The sequence below is a fragment of the Sphaerodactylus townsendi genome, linkage group LG07 (genome assembly GCF_021028975.2).
Source record: "Sphaerodactylus townsendi isolate TG3544 linkage group LG07, MPM_Stown_v2.3, whole genome shotgun sequence".
Classification (NCBI taxonomy): Eukaryota; Metazoa; Chordata; class Lepidosauria; order Squamata; family Sphaerodactylidae; genus Sphaerodactylus; species Sphaerodactylus townsendi.
The window spans coordinates 23,648,258-23,666,855 of NC_059431.1; the positions used below are offsets into that span (position 1 = coordinate 23,648,258).

Genomic DNA, 18,598 nt, shown 5'->3' on the forward strand with positions numbered 1-18,598 from the left:
TAACAGTAATAACAGTAAAGATAATAACCATGCATTTTAAAAATGGTTAGAAGAGACCTGCATTTATGATCTTATAAAATAAAACAACGTTAGCTAGTAGACTGAATAGAACAACCTAAGGTTTTTCCTAAAGATCTTAATAACATTATGATTAATTCAGCCTACCTTGCAGGGTTCTTGCAAGCATTACAAAATAGCAGCACATTTCTGTCCTGCAGTTGCTCTTGGTTCAAGACAGCTTATCATAATAGTTACAACATCCCCATCTAAAACCAAAGATAAAATCATGACCCCCAAATCCCTCCACCAAGATAAGTCATGCATGACCAAGCACAGGGATAACTGCAGGATAAATTTCTGTCCCCAAGTCTACCTTGGGATGTAAAATATGCACTTTTATGTACACGTATGAACCCTGAAGAAACAGGTTTTCAGTCTCATGGAGAGAACTCCACTTGCATGCATCTGAATGTATGCAAGTTCCATTAACTCTGAATAAACAGTTGGTCCCAAATCATTGCCATCCTTGGAAGTAAGCAAGACCTCCTGAAATGGGTCTTGGATCCTGTGCATGTATCAGAGCATAGTGATAAATCCTTTCGTGGCTTCACCATTTAAGCCCTGCAGATGGGGGCTGGCATATCTGAGCGCCCCATACGCTGCCATCACAACCCCAGCTGGCTGACTATAGAAAGCTAGCATTTCAGGAAACTGTGTTTCAGGTTAGCACTTTATTTTTATGTTCCGTGAGAATGGAGCCTTTTAACAGAGCAGCACTGGCAGCTACAAACTTCTACATGCATTCTGAAGAGGTGAAGCCTAGGAAAAATAGTCCTACAGGAAATAAATTTGATCCTGACGCGTAATAAGAACTGGCAAGAGCAAACTCGCTGCGGAACAGGTTGCCTTACAGCACTTCAAACCTGCCAAATAATGCACTTTCAATCCAACTCCGGTGCACTTTTACAGATGTGTGGCATGCCATGTGGATGTTATCTACTTGCAAACGATCATTTACACGCACTGTCAGGCTGTAAAGGTGGATTTTTCTGTGCAGAATACCAAACTCCACTTTCAAACAATTGTGAAAGTGGACTGAATGTGCATAATTTATTCTGCATGTGCGGAAGGGGCCTGAGTAGACGGAAAGTGCATTATTCAGCACCAGATCTCTTGCCGTTTTGCACCCTACATTGACCCAGCCAATAGCCGACGCGTCCGTCATTTGCCAGGTGGAGAGAGAGTCACTGCGGGAACAAGTAGGCAAAGGCTTCCCAGCTGGGAACTCATCTGGGAGAATCCCTAAATAAAAACGTTTCAGGCTGCATAACGTGCACGTCCGGCGGGGAGCAGCATAAATAAGAAGCAACCACACGAATGAATTCCGATTCCACCGCCCGCCGGCTGCTGCAAGAGGCGCAAAGAAGCGCCCGGGTCGTCCTCCTGCTGCGCCGGGACCAATGAGAGGCGGCCAAGGGCGGGGCCAAGCCGAGCTGCCTCCCCGGCTGGAGAAACTTGAAGGAGGCGGATTTGCAACGCCGGAGAGTTGAGCAAGACTCGGACTGGCAGCAGGGACACATGGTCCGCAGCGGGGGGATGCACCGCGCCCGGGCGCCTCTTGCCTTCTCCTGCATCCCACGTCGGACTGCAAAGGACAGCCCGCGCGCCTTGGAGGGGGCTGCCTGCCAGAGACCCCGCTAGACCCCGCGATCAGCGCTCCGGGGAGGGTGGCAAAGCCGACGATCGCCCCGGGCAGTCGCGTCGCCGTCGCTTCTTGGGCGAGGAGCAGCCGCTGGAAGATCCCAACAGAAGGAAAGATTGTTATTTTTTAAATTGCAGTCGAACTTTTAAAGTCTCGCAGCGCGCAAACCCCGAGGTGGAAATATATATATATATTAATTTTTTTTAAAAGCAAATGATTATTGGTTGCATCGCCGCGACCTCAAAAAAAAAAAAAGCAGGTTTTGCTAGACGGGGGAGGCTGCAAGTCGCGATTGGGAGCCTTCAAGGCGGGACAGATTTCCACGCTTTCGCTTGGAGACGCGCAAGAGCGAGTTGAAAGGGAGAAGTCGCCAAGAGGAAGTCCGGGAAGCCACCGTGCGCCGCCTTGCGAGTGGCAGATTTGGAGGGGGCGAGGAGGGGGTGGAAGAGGTTTCGTTTTGATTGAGTTTCTTCCCCCACTGAAGAGTTTTTAGAAATAAAAAGCCTGCCGCCCCCCCATCCCTGACTTGATCTGCCTTTGAAATGCGATTCTTCCATTCAGGCGCATCTCCCAGCCTGTGGAACCTGCGTCTTTGGGCCGTCTGTTGGCACCCCTGACTTTCTGGCTTAGAAAAAGAAAATCCCCGCTGGCTTCTCCCTTCCTGTGGTTCGCCCCTCACCATGTCTTTCAACCACACCATGATTCCTTCTGCCAACGGCTCCTCCAACGAGACTGGGGGGGCTGTGGAAAGCGGCAGGGCCCCCACCATCCCCACCATCATGTTCATCTTCGGGGTGGTGGGCAACCTGATCGCCATTATCGTGCTTTGCAAATCCCGGAAGGAGCAGAAGGAGACCACTTTCTACACTCTGGTGTGTGGCTTGGCGGTCACTGATCTCCTGGGCACCTGCTTGGTCAGTCCGGTCACCATCGTCACGTACCTGCAGAATAAATGGCCGGGTGGTGCCCAGTTGTGTGAATACAGCTCCTTCATCCTCCTCTTCTTTGGGCTGTCTGGACTCAGCATCATCTGCGCCATGTCCATCGAGAGGTATCTGGCCATCAACCACGCTTACTTCTATAACCATTATGTGGATAAGAAACTGGCCGGGCTGACTCTCTTTGCCATCTACGTTTCCAATGTCCTCTTCTGTGCCCTGCCCAGCATGGGTCTGGGCAAAACCACCATGCACTACCCTGAGACGTGGTGCTTCATAGACTGGCGGACCAACGTGTCCACCTATGCTGCTTACTCCTACATGTACGCTGGCTTCAGCTCCTTCTTGATCATGGTCACCGTGGTCTCCAACGTCTTGGTCTGCATGGCGCTGATCCGCATGCATCGCCAGTTCATGCGGCGCACCTCTCTGGGGACGGACGCTGCCTCCAGCCGCTTGTCAGACTTTCGCCGGCGCAGGAGTTTCCGACGCATGGCTGGGGCAGAGATCCAGATGGTTATTTTGCTCATTGCCACCTCTTTGGTTGTGCTGATCTGCTCCATTCCTCTAGTGGTGAGTAATGCTCTTGAGATCTTTACACCCAATGCGATCATTGCCAGTACATCTCGACTTCTGTAGGAAAAGCCAACCATTGCTTGGGTGGCAAGTTGCTGCTCACGTTACTTTCATGTGCATGATCTTAAACCCCCTTTTTCCCTCCAAGAAAAAGAAGGATCTGAGCCTATCTTGTCCTTCTTTGACACTGGTTCTTACTGGTAGGGAAGACTATGACATTTTGCACTTAAGAAACTCAAGATCAGTACCCTTGAATAACGTTGCTATTACTTGCTCCACACCTTAATGCGATTACCAATGACAGAAGAGAAACCAAACGTTTATTTTTTTGCCAATGTAGGATTGCGTCCACACTACAGATGAGTTTGACAGAAAATCCAATTTAGGTTCCATGTATGAAAATGATCTTTTGCCTCCTCTGTTGTGCCAATAAGGTGTACCAGCAATCTTCCCCAGGAAATAGTTTAGCAAAGTTAGCTGAACTGGGTTTTTTTCTCTCACCTAATTTCAGAATGCAAAAACAACTCAAATAGAATTGTGGGACTGGTTGGTCAATCTTAGAACTAACCCCTGGTTTGCTTTCACCAGAAGAGACAGGGGAAAAAACACCGCCTGGTGGAGAGAAATTGCCTAGTGTAAAAAGTCACTGAAAGAGTATGAACTTTGGGCCAAGCCTGGAAGTTGAATACGATTTCAAAGAAGTATTTATGGGCTCATTTTGAAGTTTGCAGACATTCAAGCGCCAGACCTGGGCGGGAGTGGGGGGAATGGCTGAAGCACTTAGCAATCACTCAGTATTAATGCAGTGTGTGTGTTGCGTAAATATTATTGGATAGTGACGTGGGGCTGAAAGATTTACCACCTGCCTGCTACTGGCTGCCCCTAGAACAGTTCTTCTCTGGAAATGCCAGAGCTGCTCCTTGCCCTTAAGAAATATCGCTGTAGCTTCATGTAAATCAAAAATATTGCTTTGGGAAATGTAGAGATGGTGTTAAGAGTGCCACCACAACAGATCATTTAGATAAATCGGTGGCTCATCTCTTCTTTAACTGTTATGCGCTTGACCGCAGGAGGTGAAAACTCCATCCATTAAAAAGGCAACATTTAATTAAATGACTAAGATCTATCTCATGTTGGACTCCAGAGATAGTGAGGGACAGCTAGAACTTGCCTGCTGCTGTAAATTTACCAATAAAACATGACAAACTACTATAATGCTTAGTGTGGGTGTATTTTACAACTCACTGACAGTAGGTACATACTGTTGGTCCATTCTTTCACTCTGGGAGCTGTTTGAGAGACGTGTTGAGCTCCCAACTCAAGGTGGTAAAGTTTACTGTAGATGAGAGTCGTTTTGAAATAGCTCCTTAATAAAGGTGCATCAAAAATAGCTTTGGAGTGAAGGGGAAAAGAGACCTGGCTTGAGCATAATCCGAAGGAATTCAGGTAAATGGTTATAATTTACTAGTTTGGCCAGTTTTGCGACATAACAAACATAATAGAGAAATATGTGCTTGTTCTTAGATAATAGCATACCTTGAAGTTGCCAGTCCTGTGTTGAGTGGTATGTACCTGTACACAGTTGCTGACAGGGACTGCTTTAGATGTGACACTTCCTACGCAAACATTGTCACCATGTCCACGCTAAAGGGGAACACATGTGGGGAATGTACAGTGGTTTTCTTACATAAGCATCTGTAGAGTAATGAATCTGGTGTGCATTCCTTGCTATTGTGAGGTAGTCTCCCATGCTGAAAAGTTGACCAGCCATCAACATGGAATGCAGTATGGCAAAAATAGATAATCAGAAATACATACAATCTGTGTTTCAAGCACTGCATATGTTCCTGGACAAAACACATAGCTCAAAGAGACTTTGTCACCTGCTCAGACTTAAATTATTCACACGTCATGTCTTTGGCAGCTGAATCAGTTTGTCATAGGAGTTAACTCTTTAGCCAGTGCAATAGCCCGAGCAGATAGATATCAGTACAATATACATGGATATTAATTGGAATATCTGTCTCCCCCCCGCTGAATATATTTTAAATACAGGTGGAAAAAGCAATGGCAGAACTATAATTCAGAATTTTGGGAGGTCGGGGTGGGGAGGGACGGGTGTTAAAATGCTGGATTTGAACTACCTCAGATTGTAGGCCGGGGGAAGCATATTTTGGAATGATTGCTCCACAAAGATGTTTCCTGCCTACTGTAAAACAGTCACCTGAGTGAAAACACAATGCTAAATTTTTCTTGAAGGGAGCGTTCCTGCCCTACAAGGTAGGGAAATATCAAAGTGGGGATCAAAAATATGTGTCCTTTCTGCTCTCTCAAGTGATGTGCTCCAGAATTCTGTCACCTCATTCTGCAACTTAGTAAACAAATTAGGCCTTGACCATTATGGAACCACAGAGATAGAATCTGTAGATCTTTTTTTCTTTAGGAAGACATATCTAAAAGGAGATTATACTACAAAAGTTATGTTAATGGAGTTGAAGGCACCTTGACCAATATCATGGTTACCCTGAGCTGGTCACTCAGTGATCACCCTGATACTAGAGTGCAGGGAAGGAAGAACTTCCTTCAGGGAACATTTAACCCATGTGAGATTTTAGGGTGAAACAGAAATGAGAAATGGCTTTCTCAACTGTGAGAGCAGCCACTGAGCACCAAGATAGAAGAATTGTGGTATAGTTCAGTAACGAACATTCTTGCTTGAGGTAAGTCCTGCCTAGTGGATTTTCTACTCAGTGTGTTTAAGTATTACATTTTTACCTGCAAATACTTCTTCATGTCCTATGAAATCCTGTGCACACTTACTTGGGAATTAGTCCCAATGAGATTTAAGCCTGAGTAAATAGAATTGTAGTATAATTTACATATCCATTTCAGAGTGCTATTTAATCATCACTTCTGTCTGCTGTGTTTGAGTCTGTCCATTTTGTTCTGATAGCCATCCTATGAGAGAGATTAGGTTAACAGTGAGGGACGTTCCTAAAGTTTTGCTTCAAGGATGAGTAGGGATTTGAACAGAAATTTGAACATTGCAAAAAAAATGCATGTAGCGTCATTTGAATGCTCTGAGAGATTGTGGTCCTGTTAAAATGTGTATATGTCTTTGAAATTTTGTAAAAATTCTTTTGAATAAACCCAAATAAGAGAAAGTTTTCACAGAACTTGTGGAGAAAATCTAAAGAACATTAGTGTTTACACACACACACACACACACACACACACACACAAGGAAATATGAACAAAGTTTCTCTCCACTTTATTGATGGGCTTAGAGTGCTGGACAGACCATCAGAAGACTTTATCTGTTAAACAGCGAATCCAGGGCTGCTGTAGAGCAAACGGCTGTAGAGCAAACGGTCATAAACAATCTTAATTTTTACTCTGTATTTTATTTAAAACCCTGTAATTCATGCAAGTAAAGGTTATTTATCTATCTACAGGGAAATATATTACTTAATGTTAGCAGGCAAAGTTATGCTTTGGTATGAAATCTCATAATTACATGTGAAAATAATAGAACAATAAGTATAGTTAATTAGTTTGGCCACCCTGAAACATCCTTCAGAAACCAGAATTCCTGATTCAGTAATTATCTGAGCAATGAAGGGGTCAAGTTAATTAAGAAACATCTGACAGAAAAAAAATGGCAGTCACCAACTGTCATAAAGAACATGTTGACAAAGAAAAGTGGCAATTTGTACACATGTGTTTTAAACTCATACATTCATTGTCAAATATTGAGTGAAGGCTTTCTGTGTACCCTTAGCGTGAAGAGCCTGATAAGAAAGCTGAAGACTCATATATTTAACCAACAAAGGACATATATCGACATTTGAAAAATAAACTGCTGTAGAACACAATGTCCTACTGTAATGTTTTTTTAAGAAGTGATGTTGACTGCTGTTTTTTATCCTGCACAAACCCACATGTGGGGCTTTCTTCTACCCAACACCTCAGGCTGACACAGTTGGCCATGGGCCATGATGACCCAGAAAGTGGAGCAGGAATTTGAACATAAGTCTTCCTGAGTCAAGTGTCAGTCACTCCCTCCATTAGACAACATAATTGTCCAGTCCAAGACAGTATAATGAGATCTTTCATTTGAAGATACAGATTTGCTCCTCTGCCCAGCTATTTTTAGTTCTACCCAATGTCGCTCAGCGATTTACATTGCTAACATTTCCTTTCAAGTGCTAGCAATTATTCATTGATAATGATGCTTAATTTCTGAGAGCAGATCACAAGACCTGGAAGGAATCACGCCCTCTAATGCAGAAGTTATTAATCTCAAATATGTGTGTGGGAGAACTGTGGTTACTCAGTGAGGGGAATGAACTTTGCATATGCTCAATGGTGGCCCATATTTGTACTTTACAGGGTTTCTGTCTGTTATATAACATGAGTCTTGTGTCATTAACAGTTGCATGACAGGCAGAAATTTAACTTGTGCAAGTTCTCCCAGTAAGGAAATGCAGGCCTGGAGAAAGCTTACAAGTCTACTGTTTTCCTTCTCTTTCTTTCTCTCTCTCTTAAAATCAATTAAAAGAAAATAATTCTGCAAGTCTGCTTAGGTAGATGTGTGGGGTACAGCCCACCAGTTCATGATCAGTGGCCCCATTATATGACACTTTAAACCCGTTTTTCATTCAAAAAGCTCAGATTGTGAATATGGTTTTGCCGCCTTAGTTTTGTAATCATAACACCCCTGTGAAATAGGTTAGACCAGGGGTGTCCTACTGTGGTGCTTCAGATGTTCATGGACTACAATTCCCATCAGCCCCTGCTGGCTGAACAGCTGAACAACTGAAGTGCTAGAGTCGGCATCCCTGGGTTAGACTGAGTGAATGGGACTAGCTGACGGCAGGGGCGTACTGCCTATGGGGACATGGGGTAACCCATGTTCCTGGGCACACATAGACCTGGGTTCTGACACCAGCTCCGGTGGTAGACCTGGACACCTGGTAGACCTGGTGGCGGCTCTGAGCAGTAGACATGGATGCCAGCATCAGCTCTGAGCAGTAGACCTGGACGACAGTGTGACCTCCAGGCAGTAGACCTGCATGCTGGTGCGGGCTCCAGGCATAGACCTGGATGTTGGCTTGGGCTCCAGGTGGTAGACTTGGGCTTTGGGTGGTAGACCTGGGCACCTGTGGAGGGCGGGGGAGGGGGGTAAAAAATTTAGATTTTGTCTCCAGGCTCCATTTTTCCTAGATACGCCTCTGGATGATAGTAACCTTCATGGCTGAGGGGGGACTTGAACAGAGACTTCCCTAACCTGACCCTCCAGCAACTAGAATGTTTTGGTTCATTGCTGTAAAGAAGGTAGTCCCAGTTTTGCTCTATGACAGGGGTCACTGTGGGCACTACTGTACCCATTGACACCTTTTCTGTTGCCCACCAAGTGTTTTTAGGAAGTGGATGGGACCAGGTGGGGCTTGTACTCAGCAAGGCTTCTGGTTAACTCTTGGAGATATGGTTGGCTGTGCAGATTTTTAAAAATGTTGCTTTGGCAGTAGCTCCTACCACGACACAAGGATCTTCACTGTATTACTGAAGTTAAGTTGTGACAATCACTTCGTGCCTGGCTCCGCCTCCTCAGGTCGCCATTTTGTGGCAATCATTTTGTTGCTGTTCCCACCATGCCGTGACAGAATTTCAAATGTGCCTGCAGGTTCAGTGAGGTTGGGGATCCCTCTTCTAGGTTAAAAATTGAGTACAGGTGATCGTCTTTCCCCCATCTGGATTGGGCTGCCCATTACCACAAGGTGAGGAAGCGGAGTGGATAGGCCTTCAACTTAATAGTTTACACAGAAGAGTTGTGGCTGAATGGTAGAGAATGGCTGTTCTAGAGGTTAGATTCTATGCCCGTGGTGGCGAACCTTTGGCACTCCAGATGTTATGGACTACAATTGGCCATGTTCTATGCCATCATACTCTGCTGAGGTCTCTTCTCTCCTTGAACTTCTCCCTTCCCAAGCTCAACCTCTAGAACTCATTGATTTGCCAAGCTGGAGTTGGCAACCCAACTAGCAACCCCAAAATGGCGACCAATGTCTCATGAAATATTGAGATCTTTATATTCATTATGAGGCTCTCCAGCAAGTGGTGCAGGGTAGGGAAGCAGAATTCAGGTAGGGACAGTGGGGTCTGTGAATGAGGGAAGAAGAAAAGCAGAGAAAGGAAAGATGATATCAGCAAAGGGGAGAGAGTTGTGGGGACAAGGGGAAAGGAATGCAAAGGGACAAGAGCTCGGTCGGCAAGGGGTGAAAATGAGGTTTCCTCTCACCTGTCAGTCCTTGGAAGGCATTTTTGGAGCCATGCAAAGACATGTTAAATGTTTCTGGACACAAATTACTTAGCAGATTCCACTTCCTTCTTAATATTAACTAGCCGACAATGAAAAACAGTAGGTAACAAATGACGTTTTATGAGAACAGATGAAGATTTGGTAGAAGGCTGCTCCTTTGTTTATTTATGGGAGGTGGTTTCACATAAAAAGTCGCTTTACGGTAAAGCATATTGTGTGTTTGCTTTCCCCTAGAAGGGGAGCCCAGGCTTCCCTGACAGCCTGAGCTAAGCTATTCCAGTGACATCCCATGTGGTGGAGCGTATTGGAGTTGGCCTGGGGAGACCTGGGTTCAAATTCCTATTCAGCTGTGGTGCTCTTAGGGTAATCCTGGGACACCCTTTCTTTGTCTCTAACATAGCACTATAGAACTGTCTGAAATAAACTTCAGTTGCATGGAAGACTGTACCGTGTGCTTTGCTGAGTGGGCCTTGAGGGCCCATTTTAGCGGTCTTATCTTTCCCCCTCAGGTAGGGCAGCTAATTGGAAAAGGCAATTTTGATGGGGGTGGGGGGAACAATAGGAAAGTGATAGGCACTTTCTCCTTTTCCCTCTTGCTGCCTTGATCAGATTCAATCCCTCTACTGAAGCTACATTTTAAGAAAGGAAAGGTCCTATCTAATCTGGATTGAAGCAAATAAGAGGTCCTGAGAAAAGTTCAGCCAGAAGTTGTACCCTTTGACTCTGAAGTCCTGCAACCTAATCCTAAATATATTCAGGGGGCAGTAGCAGCATTTTTCAAATTCTGCAGGAAATAACGAGAGCTGGATTTATACCCTGCTTTTCTCTATTGCAAGGAGTCTCAAAGTGACTTACAACTCTTTCCCTTCCTCTCTTCTCAACAAACACCTTGTGAGGTAGGTGAGGCTGAGAGAGGTCTGAGAGAATTGTAATTAGCCCAAGGTCACCCAGCAGGCTTCATGAGGAGGACATGGAATCAAACCTGGTTCTGCAGGTCCACCACTTCGAGTCCACCTCTCTTAACCACTACACTACACTGACTCTAGCTTTGCACATACTCAGAAGCTACTCTTCACTTTAAATTTTACCTTGCATGGTCCTGAATGCCAAATGGAAACAATAGGTTTTTTTGTGCAAGTGTTTCAACATATTATGTACTTCAAGAACAGTATCCGAAAATCTATTATTGTTTTATTTAATGGGCATAGTTTTCATTCAGCGGTCCAGCAACGAAGCTTGAAGAAAAGAGGTTGCTTTAATTACTTGTTGTAATTAAGTACCTGGCTCAGATTGAGTTACAAACTACAGCCTTCAAATATAATAAACAGTTGCAATGAGTTTCTGTGAGTCTTGATAACTGGCTGCATCCAGTAATTTGCAATTAGCATCAAGTTGGAGGAATCTAAGGTAACGTCTAGCTTCAGAATGGATTAGCAATCCCCAGTCCTCAGATTAAAAAGCAGGAATGGGTAGATCTTCATATATTGGACAGGTCATTGAATTCACTGACATAGATTCCAAAATGTATGGGTTTTTAAATTGTTTGGAAAGAGTTATCATTATTGGCAAGCTTATAAACACAGACCTTGAAAAAGATATAGCAAATAAATATAAATCAAGTTGTGAGATAAAAAAAGAAAAGCTATTGAGTTAGATAGCCTGGGCACTCTTGTGACTATTTTTTAAAAATTAATCAGACATACTATGTCTGCTTAGTCAGAGTTGTAACAACAGCTGGACACACATGAATGCTTTCCCAAAGTGGCCACTCATCAGAAATCATTTTATCCAAAATGTACAAGCTGTACATCTGTGGGTAGATCTGCACTGTGCCTGTATTTCACTGGAATAACCCTATTAAAATCAAGGAGATGATAAAGTAACTTCATTTATGCCATTATCAGACCAGTGAAGAAGAGAACATCCCACATCTGTGTCATCAGAAATTCGGTCCAGCTTTTCCGGCTGCATTTAAAATCCAGGAACAGTCTTAGCTGCACAGGAGCTGATCAGAGCGAACTTATTTTGTATCTACCAGCAATGCCAAATAATACTAAAGAGCTATTATTTTAAAGGACTTCTCTGTAGAAGAGATGATGCAACATCCCAGGACAGTTACACGTAGCCCATTTTTTAGTTTGCACATAAAATGTCGCCTGCATCCTTCCAAAAGCGTAACACGAGTGCACGAAAAAGAAGATTTTCAATCACAGATATAGTACAGGTACATGTACCAAGTTACCCATGGCTCTGCACTGACTGTAAGCGTAGTTTAGCATTACAATACTTGTAAAGTGGCACATGCCGTTTGTCCTACAGATGTTTATGCAGAAGTATGGCCCATTAAATTCAATGTGACTAACAGCCCAATCCAGACCTCTCTATCAGGCAGGGATGATACCACTGTGGTGCCACCCTGCTGTCTCCAAAGGGATTTTCCGTGGTGCAGGAAGCCCCCAAAGTAAGCGCTGACTAGCTAAAATCCACCATAGGGGATAATCAACACACGCCATGAAAATGTGTTGTATGTCCGAGGCCAGATCCATCAGCACACAGGGTCTAGAAGGGCAGTGGAAACCAACTGAAGTTGGCTCTGCTCCCTGGAATGCCACTAGCCATGCCAGGGCATCTTTCTGCACCCGTGGGACTGGAGAATGGCAGCAGCTTCCAAAGTTCAGCGCTGTGGAGCTACATGGCGCATGCCCACGTATGTCCTCTCTCTGCTGGCACAATTGCCCTGGACCGGTGGGGTGGACTGGACACCTGCGTCAGCACAAGGCTATGCCATCTTCTGGAACCACCCCCCTCCGCACAAACCCCAGAATTGGGCTTTTATTCTCTCGTAAGGGTGCATAAGATTGGAGCCTCATTGTTCCTTATTTTGGATTTATCATCCTAGTAGCTTTATCTGGCCAATCCTCTGATGGTTATCTTGAGACTTATTTATTTATATGTTTTAAATACAGTTACAGTTTGTTAGATTTGTACTGCATCTTGCACAAGGAGATAACCTTCTGTAACTATTTGTCTGGTCACTGTGGTGAGATTTGCCCCCAAGAGACCAGGCAACAACATTTTTACAGTGATTTTCAAATCACTCACATTTTGTCATGCTTTCTTTGTGAGCTAATAACTTTGGTAGGCTAGTTTGTACAACTGCAACACATTCAATCATACATATATATATTAAGAATAGCTGAAACTTATGAGAATGTATGATCTTCAACCTCATAATTCTGTAATCCTGACTACCAGAAGTTGCTCAGATGGCAAAGGTTGGAAAGTCACCAAGGAAAGCCAGATCTGTGGAGTACTTTGACCCTAATTGGGAAACCGGCATTTGGAAATAAAAAATAAGCGCAATAATTTCTGGTGATAATTTTCTTAGCAATAAGATATGACGTTCCCTTCTGACATTTCACATATGGGACTTGGCACTCCCTTTTGGTTATACAACATCTCTATTCTGCCTTCCCCCTCAGCCACTGACATGTACTCACAATGTGACTTTGGTCACATCTCTTGCTTTTTGCCTCTGTCTCCCCCTCTGTTAATAAAAGAGTTGCTGTAAGCATGACAGGTGCAGTGATGTTATCCTATTCAAGACAAGCTGTTTTGAAAGGATCACTTTCCAAGTTGACTAGCCTGTTATGGACTTCCTGCATGTTGCAGAAAGAATCTGGTAGGATCTATTCCTCAGTACCTAATCCCATATTGGTGCTGTTTTAGTGAATTTTGTTGGGTGAGATGTCAGTAACTTACTGCTTTGTACTTGGATTGGTTGCCAGTTCAAAAACTTTCACTGTTCTTGCTGCTTTTAACCCTCCTGTACAAAACCAGTCTTCAGGTCTTATCACAGCTGTCAAGAGAGCAACTAACTTCGCTCTTTCTTTCCCTGGTTTGCTTTCCTAAGACTGCTTGTACACAAGGGAAAGGAACAGCCTGCAGTGTAGACACAATGCCATCTAGTGGTCAGAAACTTCCTTGGGATTTAAGTCCCCCCCCCCCATCCCCCTCTGAAACCCTTTCATCTCTGCTCTCTCTAGTAGAACTGGTCCCTCAGGATCAGAGCAAATACCTGTATGGGGAACAACCCCTGTTAAAAATGCAGCGTGCATCTTCCCAGATATTTCACAACTCTCCTTTAGGTAGACGTTCAAATGAACAGGGAGGGAAGAGATTGGCTTGTTTATTTTCTGTGCAAGATGAAAGGCTTTGCATGCTGCAAAAATCTCAGGAGACATCGAAGGAAAAGAATAATAATTTATAAGTTAATAGATGGATGCTGATACATGGTTCATACCCCCATGTCAGAGAATGTAGGATTGCAGCCCGAAACTTGGATCCTGTGCTTTTCTGACCACTTGCAGAGGAAGCTCTTGGGCAGTGGAGCAAATTCATATGGCACAGTTTTATGTTCATTCAAAATACTGCTCTTCCATGAGAACCTAGCACCAGAGGAACATGCTCTGTTGCACAGGCCACCACAGTGCATGCAGAAGGAAAAGTAAAGAATGCAACCCTCCAACTTACCTGGTTCTTTGTTATACTTCCAGCAATAGGCCTCAGATCCAGAGTGTGTTGGGTTGTGACATGAAGCTGTGTGAGTGCCTTTTAAGATACTGGCTGGTATCCTGAACATGAGTCACCCAAATATAATTAACTGTTCATAGGATCACAGCCAGCATTTCCATAATACGTTACAAAGAGGACAAGCCAAATTCACATGGAAAGAAGTCAGCGCCTCGTTCTGTGCCATCCGTCTTCCTAAATGATGTGTTATTATCATTACTGTCTTTAAAAAAAGGTTTATTCCAGGAATTCTGTCTTTAAACAAAAGAAGTATTAACAAGCCACAGCAGGTGAAATTTGGAGGGTGTTAAAAATGTTTCCTTGCACATTCAAGTCTTGGAAGATACCAGCAAAAATTAGTTCTAACCTCAAAAAAGCGCACAGTTCCAGGCTTGTTCCGAAAAGAGAGTTTTCCTGTGAGGTGGAAACTGGGGCCCAGTTTTGTTTTGGAACATGTTTACGAGAGGCTGGATGGATGAAAGGATTCCGTGATTGGCTAGATCTTGCAGAATGACTCAAGGCCACATTCTGTACCTATTACACACCCAGAACAGTTAATAGCAGATTTGGTGTATGAGGAGGAGCAAAAGGGGTTGGCTTCTAGAAAACAAAAAAGAATCTGCTTAACTGAAGGCTTTGAAATAATGAACAAGGGCCAAATGCTTGATCCTAGAAAGAGCAAACCTATCTGAAAAAAATCCACCAAAGATTTATTGGCCATAGTTTTAGATAAAAGGGGGGAAAGGCCTTTATCTCTGCCCAAGATCAACTTGTGGGAAATGTTCTCCATTCCAAAAATATCTCCACAACAACATGATGCTAAGCCATTCTCTGTCCGCTGCCCTTCCTGTTGTAACATGCATATGGCTAGCCATTTGGTCGACTTTTATATGGATCTTTATCTGCCTTCTGTTCTCTACAGGTGCGTGTCTTCGTGAACCAGCTCTACCAGCCGCCTGTAGTGATGGCTATCCAGCAAAACCCAGACCTGCAGGCCATCCGCATTGCTTCAGTCAACCCCATCCTTGACCCCTGGGTGTACATTCTGCTTCGTAAGACAGTGCTGAGCAAAGCTATTGAGAAGGTCAAGTGTCTCTTCTGCCGCATCGGAGGGGCCCACCGGCAGCACTCGGGAAGCAACTGCAACTGTACTGAGGGCCGCAGGGTTTCTGCAGCCACGGCCAATCATTCGCCATCCTTCATCTCTCGAGAACTGAGGGAGGTCAGCAGCACCTCGCAGACTCTTCTATATCCCCTCGAGCCAAGTGAAGGCAATGCTGGGGGGCGTATGCTCTTGCCGGGAGCCAGCAGCAGCCTGGCCCAAACAGACACTACATCCATAAGGACATTGAGGAGCTCGGAGACATCAGACTCTTCACAGGGGCAGGAATCTGAGAACATGTTTTTGGTGAACAAACGCCGGCCTGAGAATGAGGTTGGCACCTCTGCCTCCAAAGGCAGCTCTCTGCAAGTAACCTTCCCCTGTGAGACACTGAACTTGTCTGAGAAGTGCATATGAGCAGAGGAATGGTATGAGGGACACATCAGCTGTCAAGCCATCTGTGACCCGCTGTCCTTAGGCACAGCCAGTGCCTGTGAGCCTTTTCACTTTCTCAGTCTGGTGGGGATTGAGTAGCCATTCAGAGCAAGGGGAACTCGGAAGGGGCACTCAAAAGAGACAAAATGGCTGCCACCGGAGGTAGACTCAAGCACCCTAACTGCTTGGCCTGCTATATCTTGACACTCTAGTAGTGCCGTTTACTCCCTAAAGAGAGAAAAGTAAAGATGCAGCTGTGCATAAAGAAGCGTTTTTCCAACTGTGCAGTTGGCACAGCTCTTGCCGGTAACGAAAGATTGCCCAATGGTTTTCAAGCCTTGCCAATATAAAGCCAATGAATGTAGTGGAGTCGGAAGCACAAACTTCTGCTCATTGCCTCGTCTTGCCCTGGGACAAAGGTGTTGTTCCAAAAACCCGGGGTTGGAAAGTTGCCGTTTTCCTTTCCATCCAAATATAGTTGAAGCATACTTATCCCCTATTCCTCTCCCTCTCCTCGTCACATGCTAAGGTTCAGAGTACTAAAACCTAACACAGTTTGCTGGCGGTTATGTAGAACCACTACAGCTGCCCTAGCTAATACAAAATTGGGGAGGAAATACCAGCCCTCCTCTCTGGTGTGAAAAAATGTGAATGTCTCTGGCTGTATATTATATTGTGACTGAATGTATTTTTTTAAAAAAATCTATTCTTCTCTGTGAGAAGGTTATTAATACGAGATATAGAGAAAAATAATATTGTCAACTCCTCTTCACACCTGCTGTTAGATTATTTTTCCCCCCATTCAAGTCTTGTTTTCTAGACCCACAAATTCAAAAGAGCAAAGCAGAGCTAATTCTTAAAATAGGAATTTGGAATTCAATGGGAATATTTTATGATATTGCTGAGTGAAATAAAGGAATTTTTTTTGTGAAAATGTTCATATTGTGGATGCATACCTGTTTATGTTCTGTGAATGTGTTCAGAATAGAGCCACAACCCATGGGACCAGTTCGGTTCTCTATGAGCCCTCCGGGGATAGGGCGGTATAGCAAGTTTAATAAATAATAATAATAATAATAATAATAATATGAACAAGGTGTTTGCCTGTAGCCGGTATTCTTTGAGTGGTGATCCATGTAGTTGCATAATTGGAAAGATTCCAGCCGAGGCTTTATGCATGGTAAGGGCAGCAAACTCTAATCTGGAGAACCAGGTTTGATTCCCTACTTCTCCAGATGAGTGGCAGACTCTAATCTGGTGAACTGGATGTTTCCCCGCTCCTACACATGCAGCCTGCTGGGTGACCTTGGGCTAGTCACAAGTTCTCTCAGAACACTCTCGGCCCCACTTATCTCACAAGGTACCTGTTGTGGGGAGGGGAAGGGAAGGCAATTGTACATCCCTTTGAGACCTCTTAAAGATATAGAAAAACAGGATATAAAAAAATTGATATCATTGGTGGGACTACTGTGCAAATTGCACGGAAAACCAGCAGCCGAAATCCTGGAACAGCACTTGTTTAGTGCTCACTTATGTGAAGTTTCAAGGTGGAACATAGGGGTTGGCCTCTCTTCAGGATAAATATGTCCAAAGTTACAAGGATGTGATCTCCTGTTTGTTATTCTGATATGTTTTCTTTGTCGATCTTCGAAAGCTCTGCCGCTGTGGTGATATTTCTTTCATGTTAGAGGCTTATCTTCCCAGTTCGGTTTTATGCTGTGCCCTTGCTCTGCTAGACAAATGTACTTGCACTAATGCATCTGGATAAGAGGAGTGTGCTGTTCTTTGAAAACATGATTGAGTTTGGGCTGCAGCAAAACAAAACAGCTGCAGCCTCACACAGGTCAAGGGAGGCGTGGCTCAACGCAAGAGTACGTTGCTTTGCATGCGGAAAGAGCCAGGTTCAATGTTGGCATCTTCAGTTACAGTATATCAGGTAGTAGGGCCAAAAGAGCTACTGTCAATTCAGACAAACAGTACAGAGCTGCTACAGGCCCAATGGGGTGTGCGGGTGTGTGTGTATATATGGCACCTTCATATGTTTAGAGACAACTGAAGTTGTATCTTCATTACCAGTAATAATTGATAACATAATATGCAGTTGAATCCAGCCAACTTTTCTGTTGGTAAAAAAGGGAATGGACCTTTTTGCCCACCCAATATGCTTATGTTGGAATTATGGGACCTGCGTGAACAAAAGTAATTTGGGGAAAGCACTGTGGAAAGCAGAAATCAAGGGAGATTGAATGAAAAGTTGTCTGGATCCAACAACCATCAGCCTTAACTTTTCACCTCAGAAATAACAGTAACTGAAAGCCGGAGGGCCTTTGTACTTGTGTTCCATGTTCAAAGGCTTAGAGCTTCGTCCAAGTATTGTTATCTTATAAAGATATTTGGAAAACCTGGCTTTGGTCAAGGAAAATATTAAGCATGAAATGCTGCTTCCTGTGTCTTCATGTGAATTGCTTTCTGCTGGAATTAGAATTCTGAGCCTCAAAGTTGATAATGTTAAAAAAAAAAACCTGTTTGTACTGGCACAAATCACTTTTTTTTGGAAATCAGAATTAAATGCAGACATGCCGCTAGAGTTCAAACGTTAATGCGTGTATGCATCTTGTATTCATTCTGAGACACGACTGTACTAATACCTCATGCAAATAACACTAATGCCACATCGAAGAACATAACTGCATACATTTGAGCACTCCTTTTCTGACAAAATTTTGTAGGAGATATTTTGCTGCATCTAGTCAGTGTCCTCTGAAGAGGAGGAGGAGGAGTAGTTTGGATTTATATCCCCCTTTCTCTCCTGCAGGAGACTCAAGGGGGCTGACAATCTCCTTGCCCTTTCCCCCTCACAACAAACACCCTGTGAGGTAGGTGGGGCTGAGAGAGCTCCGAGAAGCTGTGACTAGCCCAAGGTCACCCAGCTGGCGTGTGTGGGAGCGTAC

At 44.2% G+C, this 18,598-nt stretch overlaps 1 protein-coding gene across 1 annotated transcript; it reads left to right on the forward strand.

Moving 5' to 3' along the window:
• The first annotated feature begins 1,428 nt into the window (after nucleotides 1-1,428).
• PTGER4 (prostaglandin E receptor 4) lies at nucleotides 1,429-18,247 on the forward strand. Its single transcript, XM_048504295.1, has 2 exons — nucleotides 1,429-3,213; nucleotides 15,033-18,247. Exons 1-2 carry the CDS (start codon nucleotides 2,383-2,385, stop codon nucleotides 15,627-15,629), a joined length of 1,428 nt encoding a protein of 475 aa, XP_048360252.1. The 5' UTR covers nucleotides 1,429-2,382; the 3' UTR covers nucleotides 15,630-18,247.
• Nucleotides 18,248-18,598: the final 351 nt, after the last annotated feature.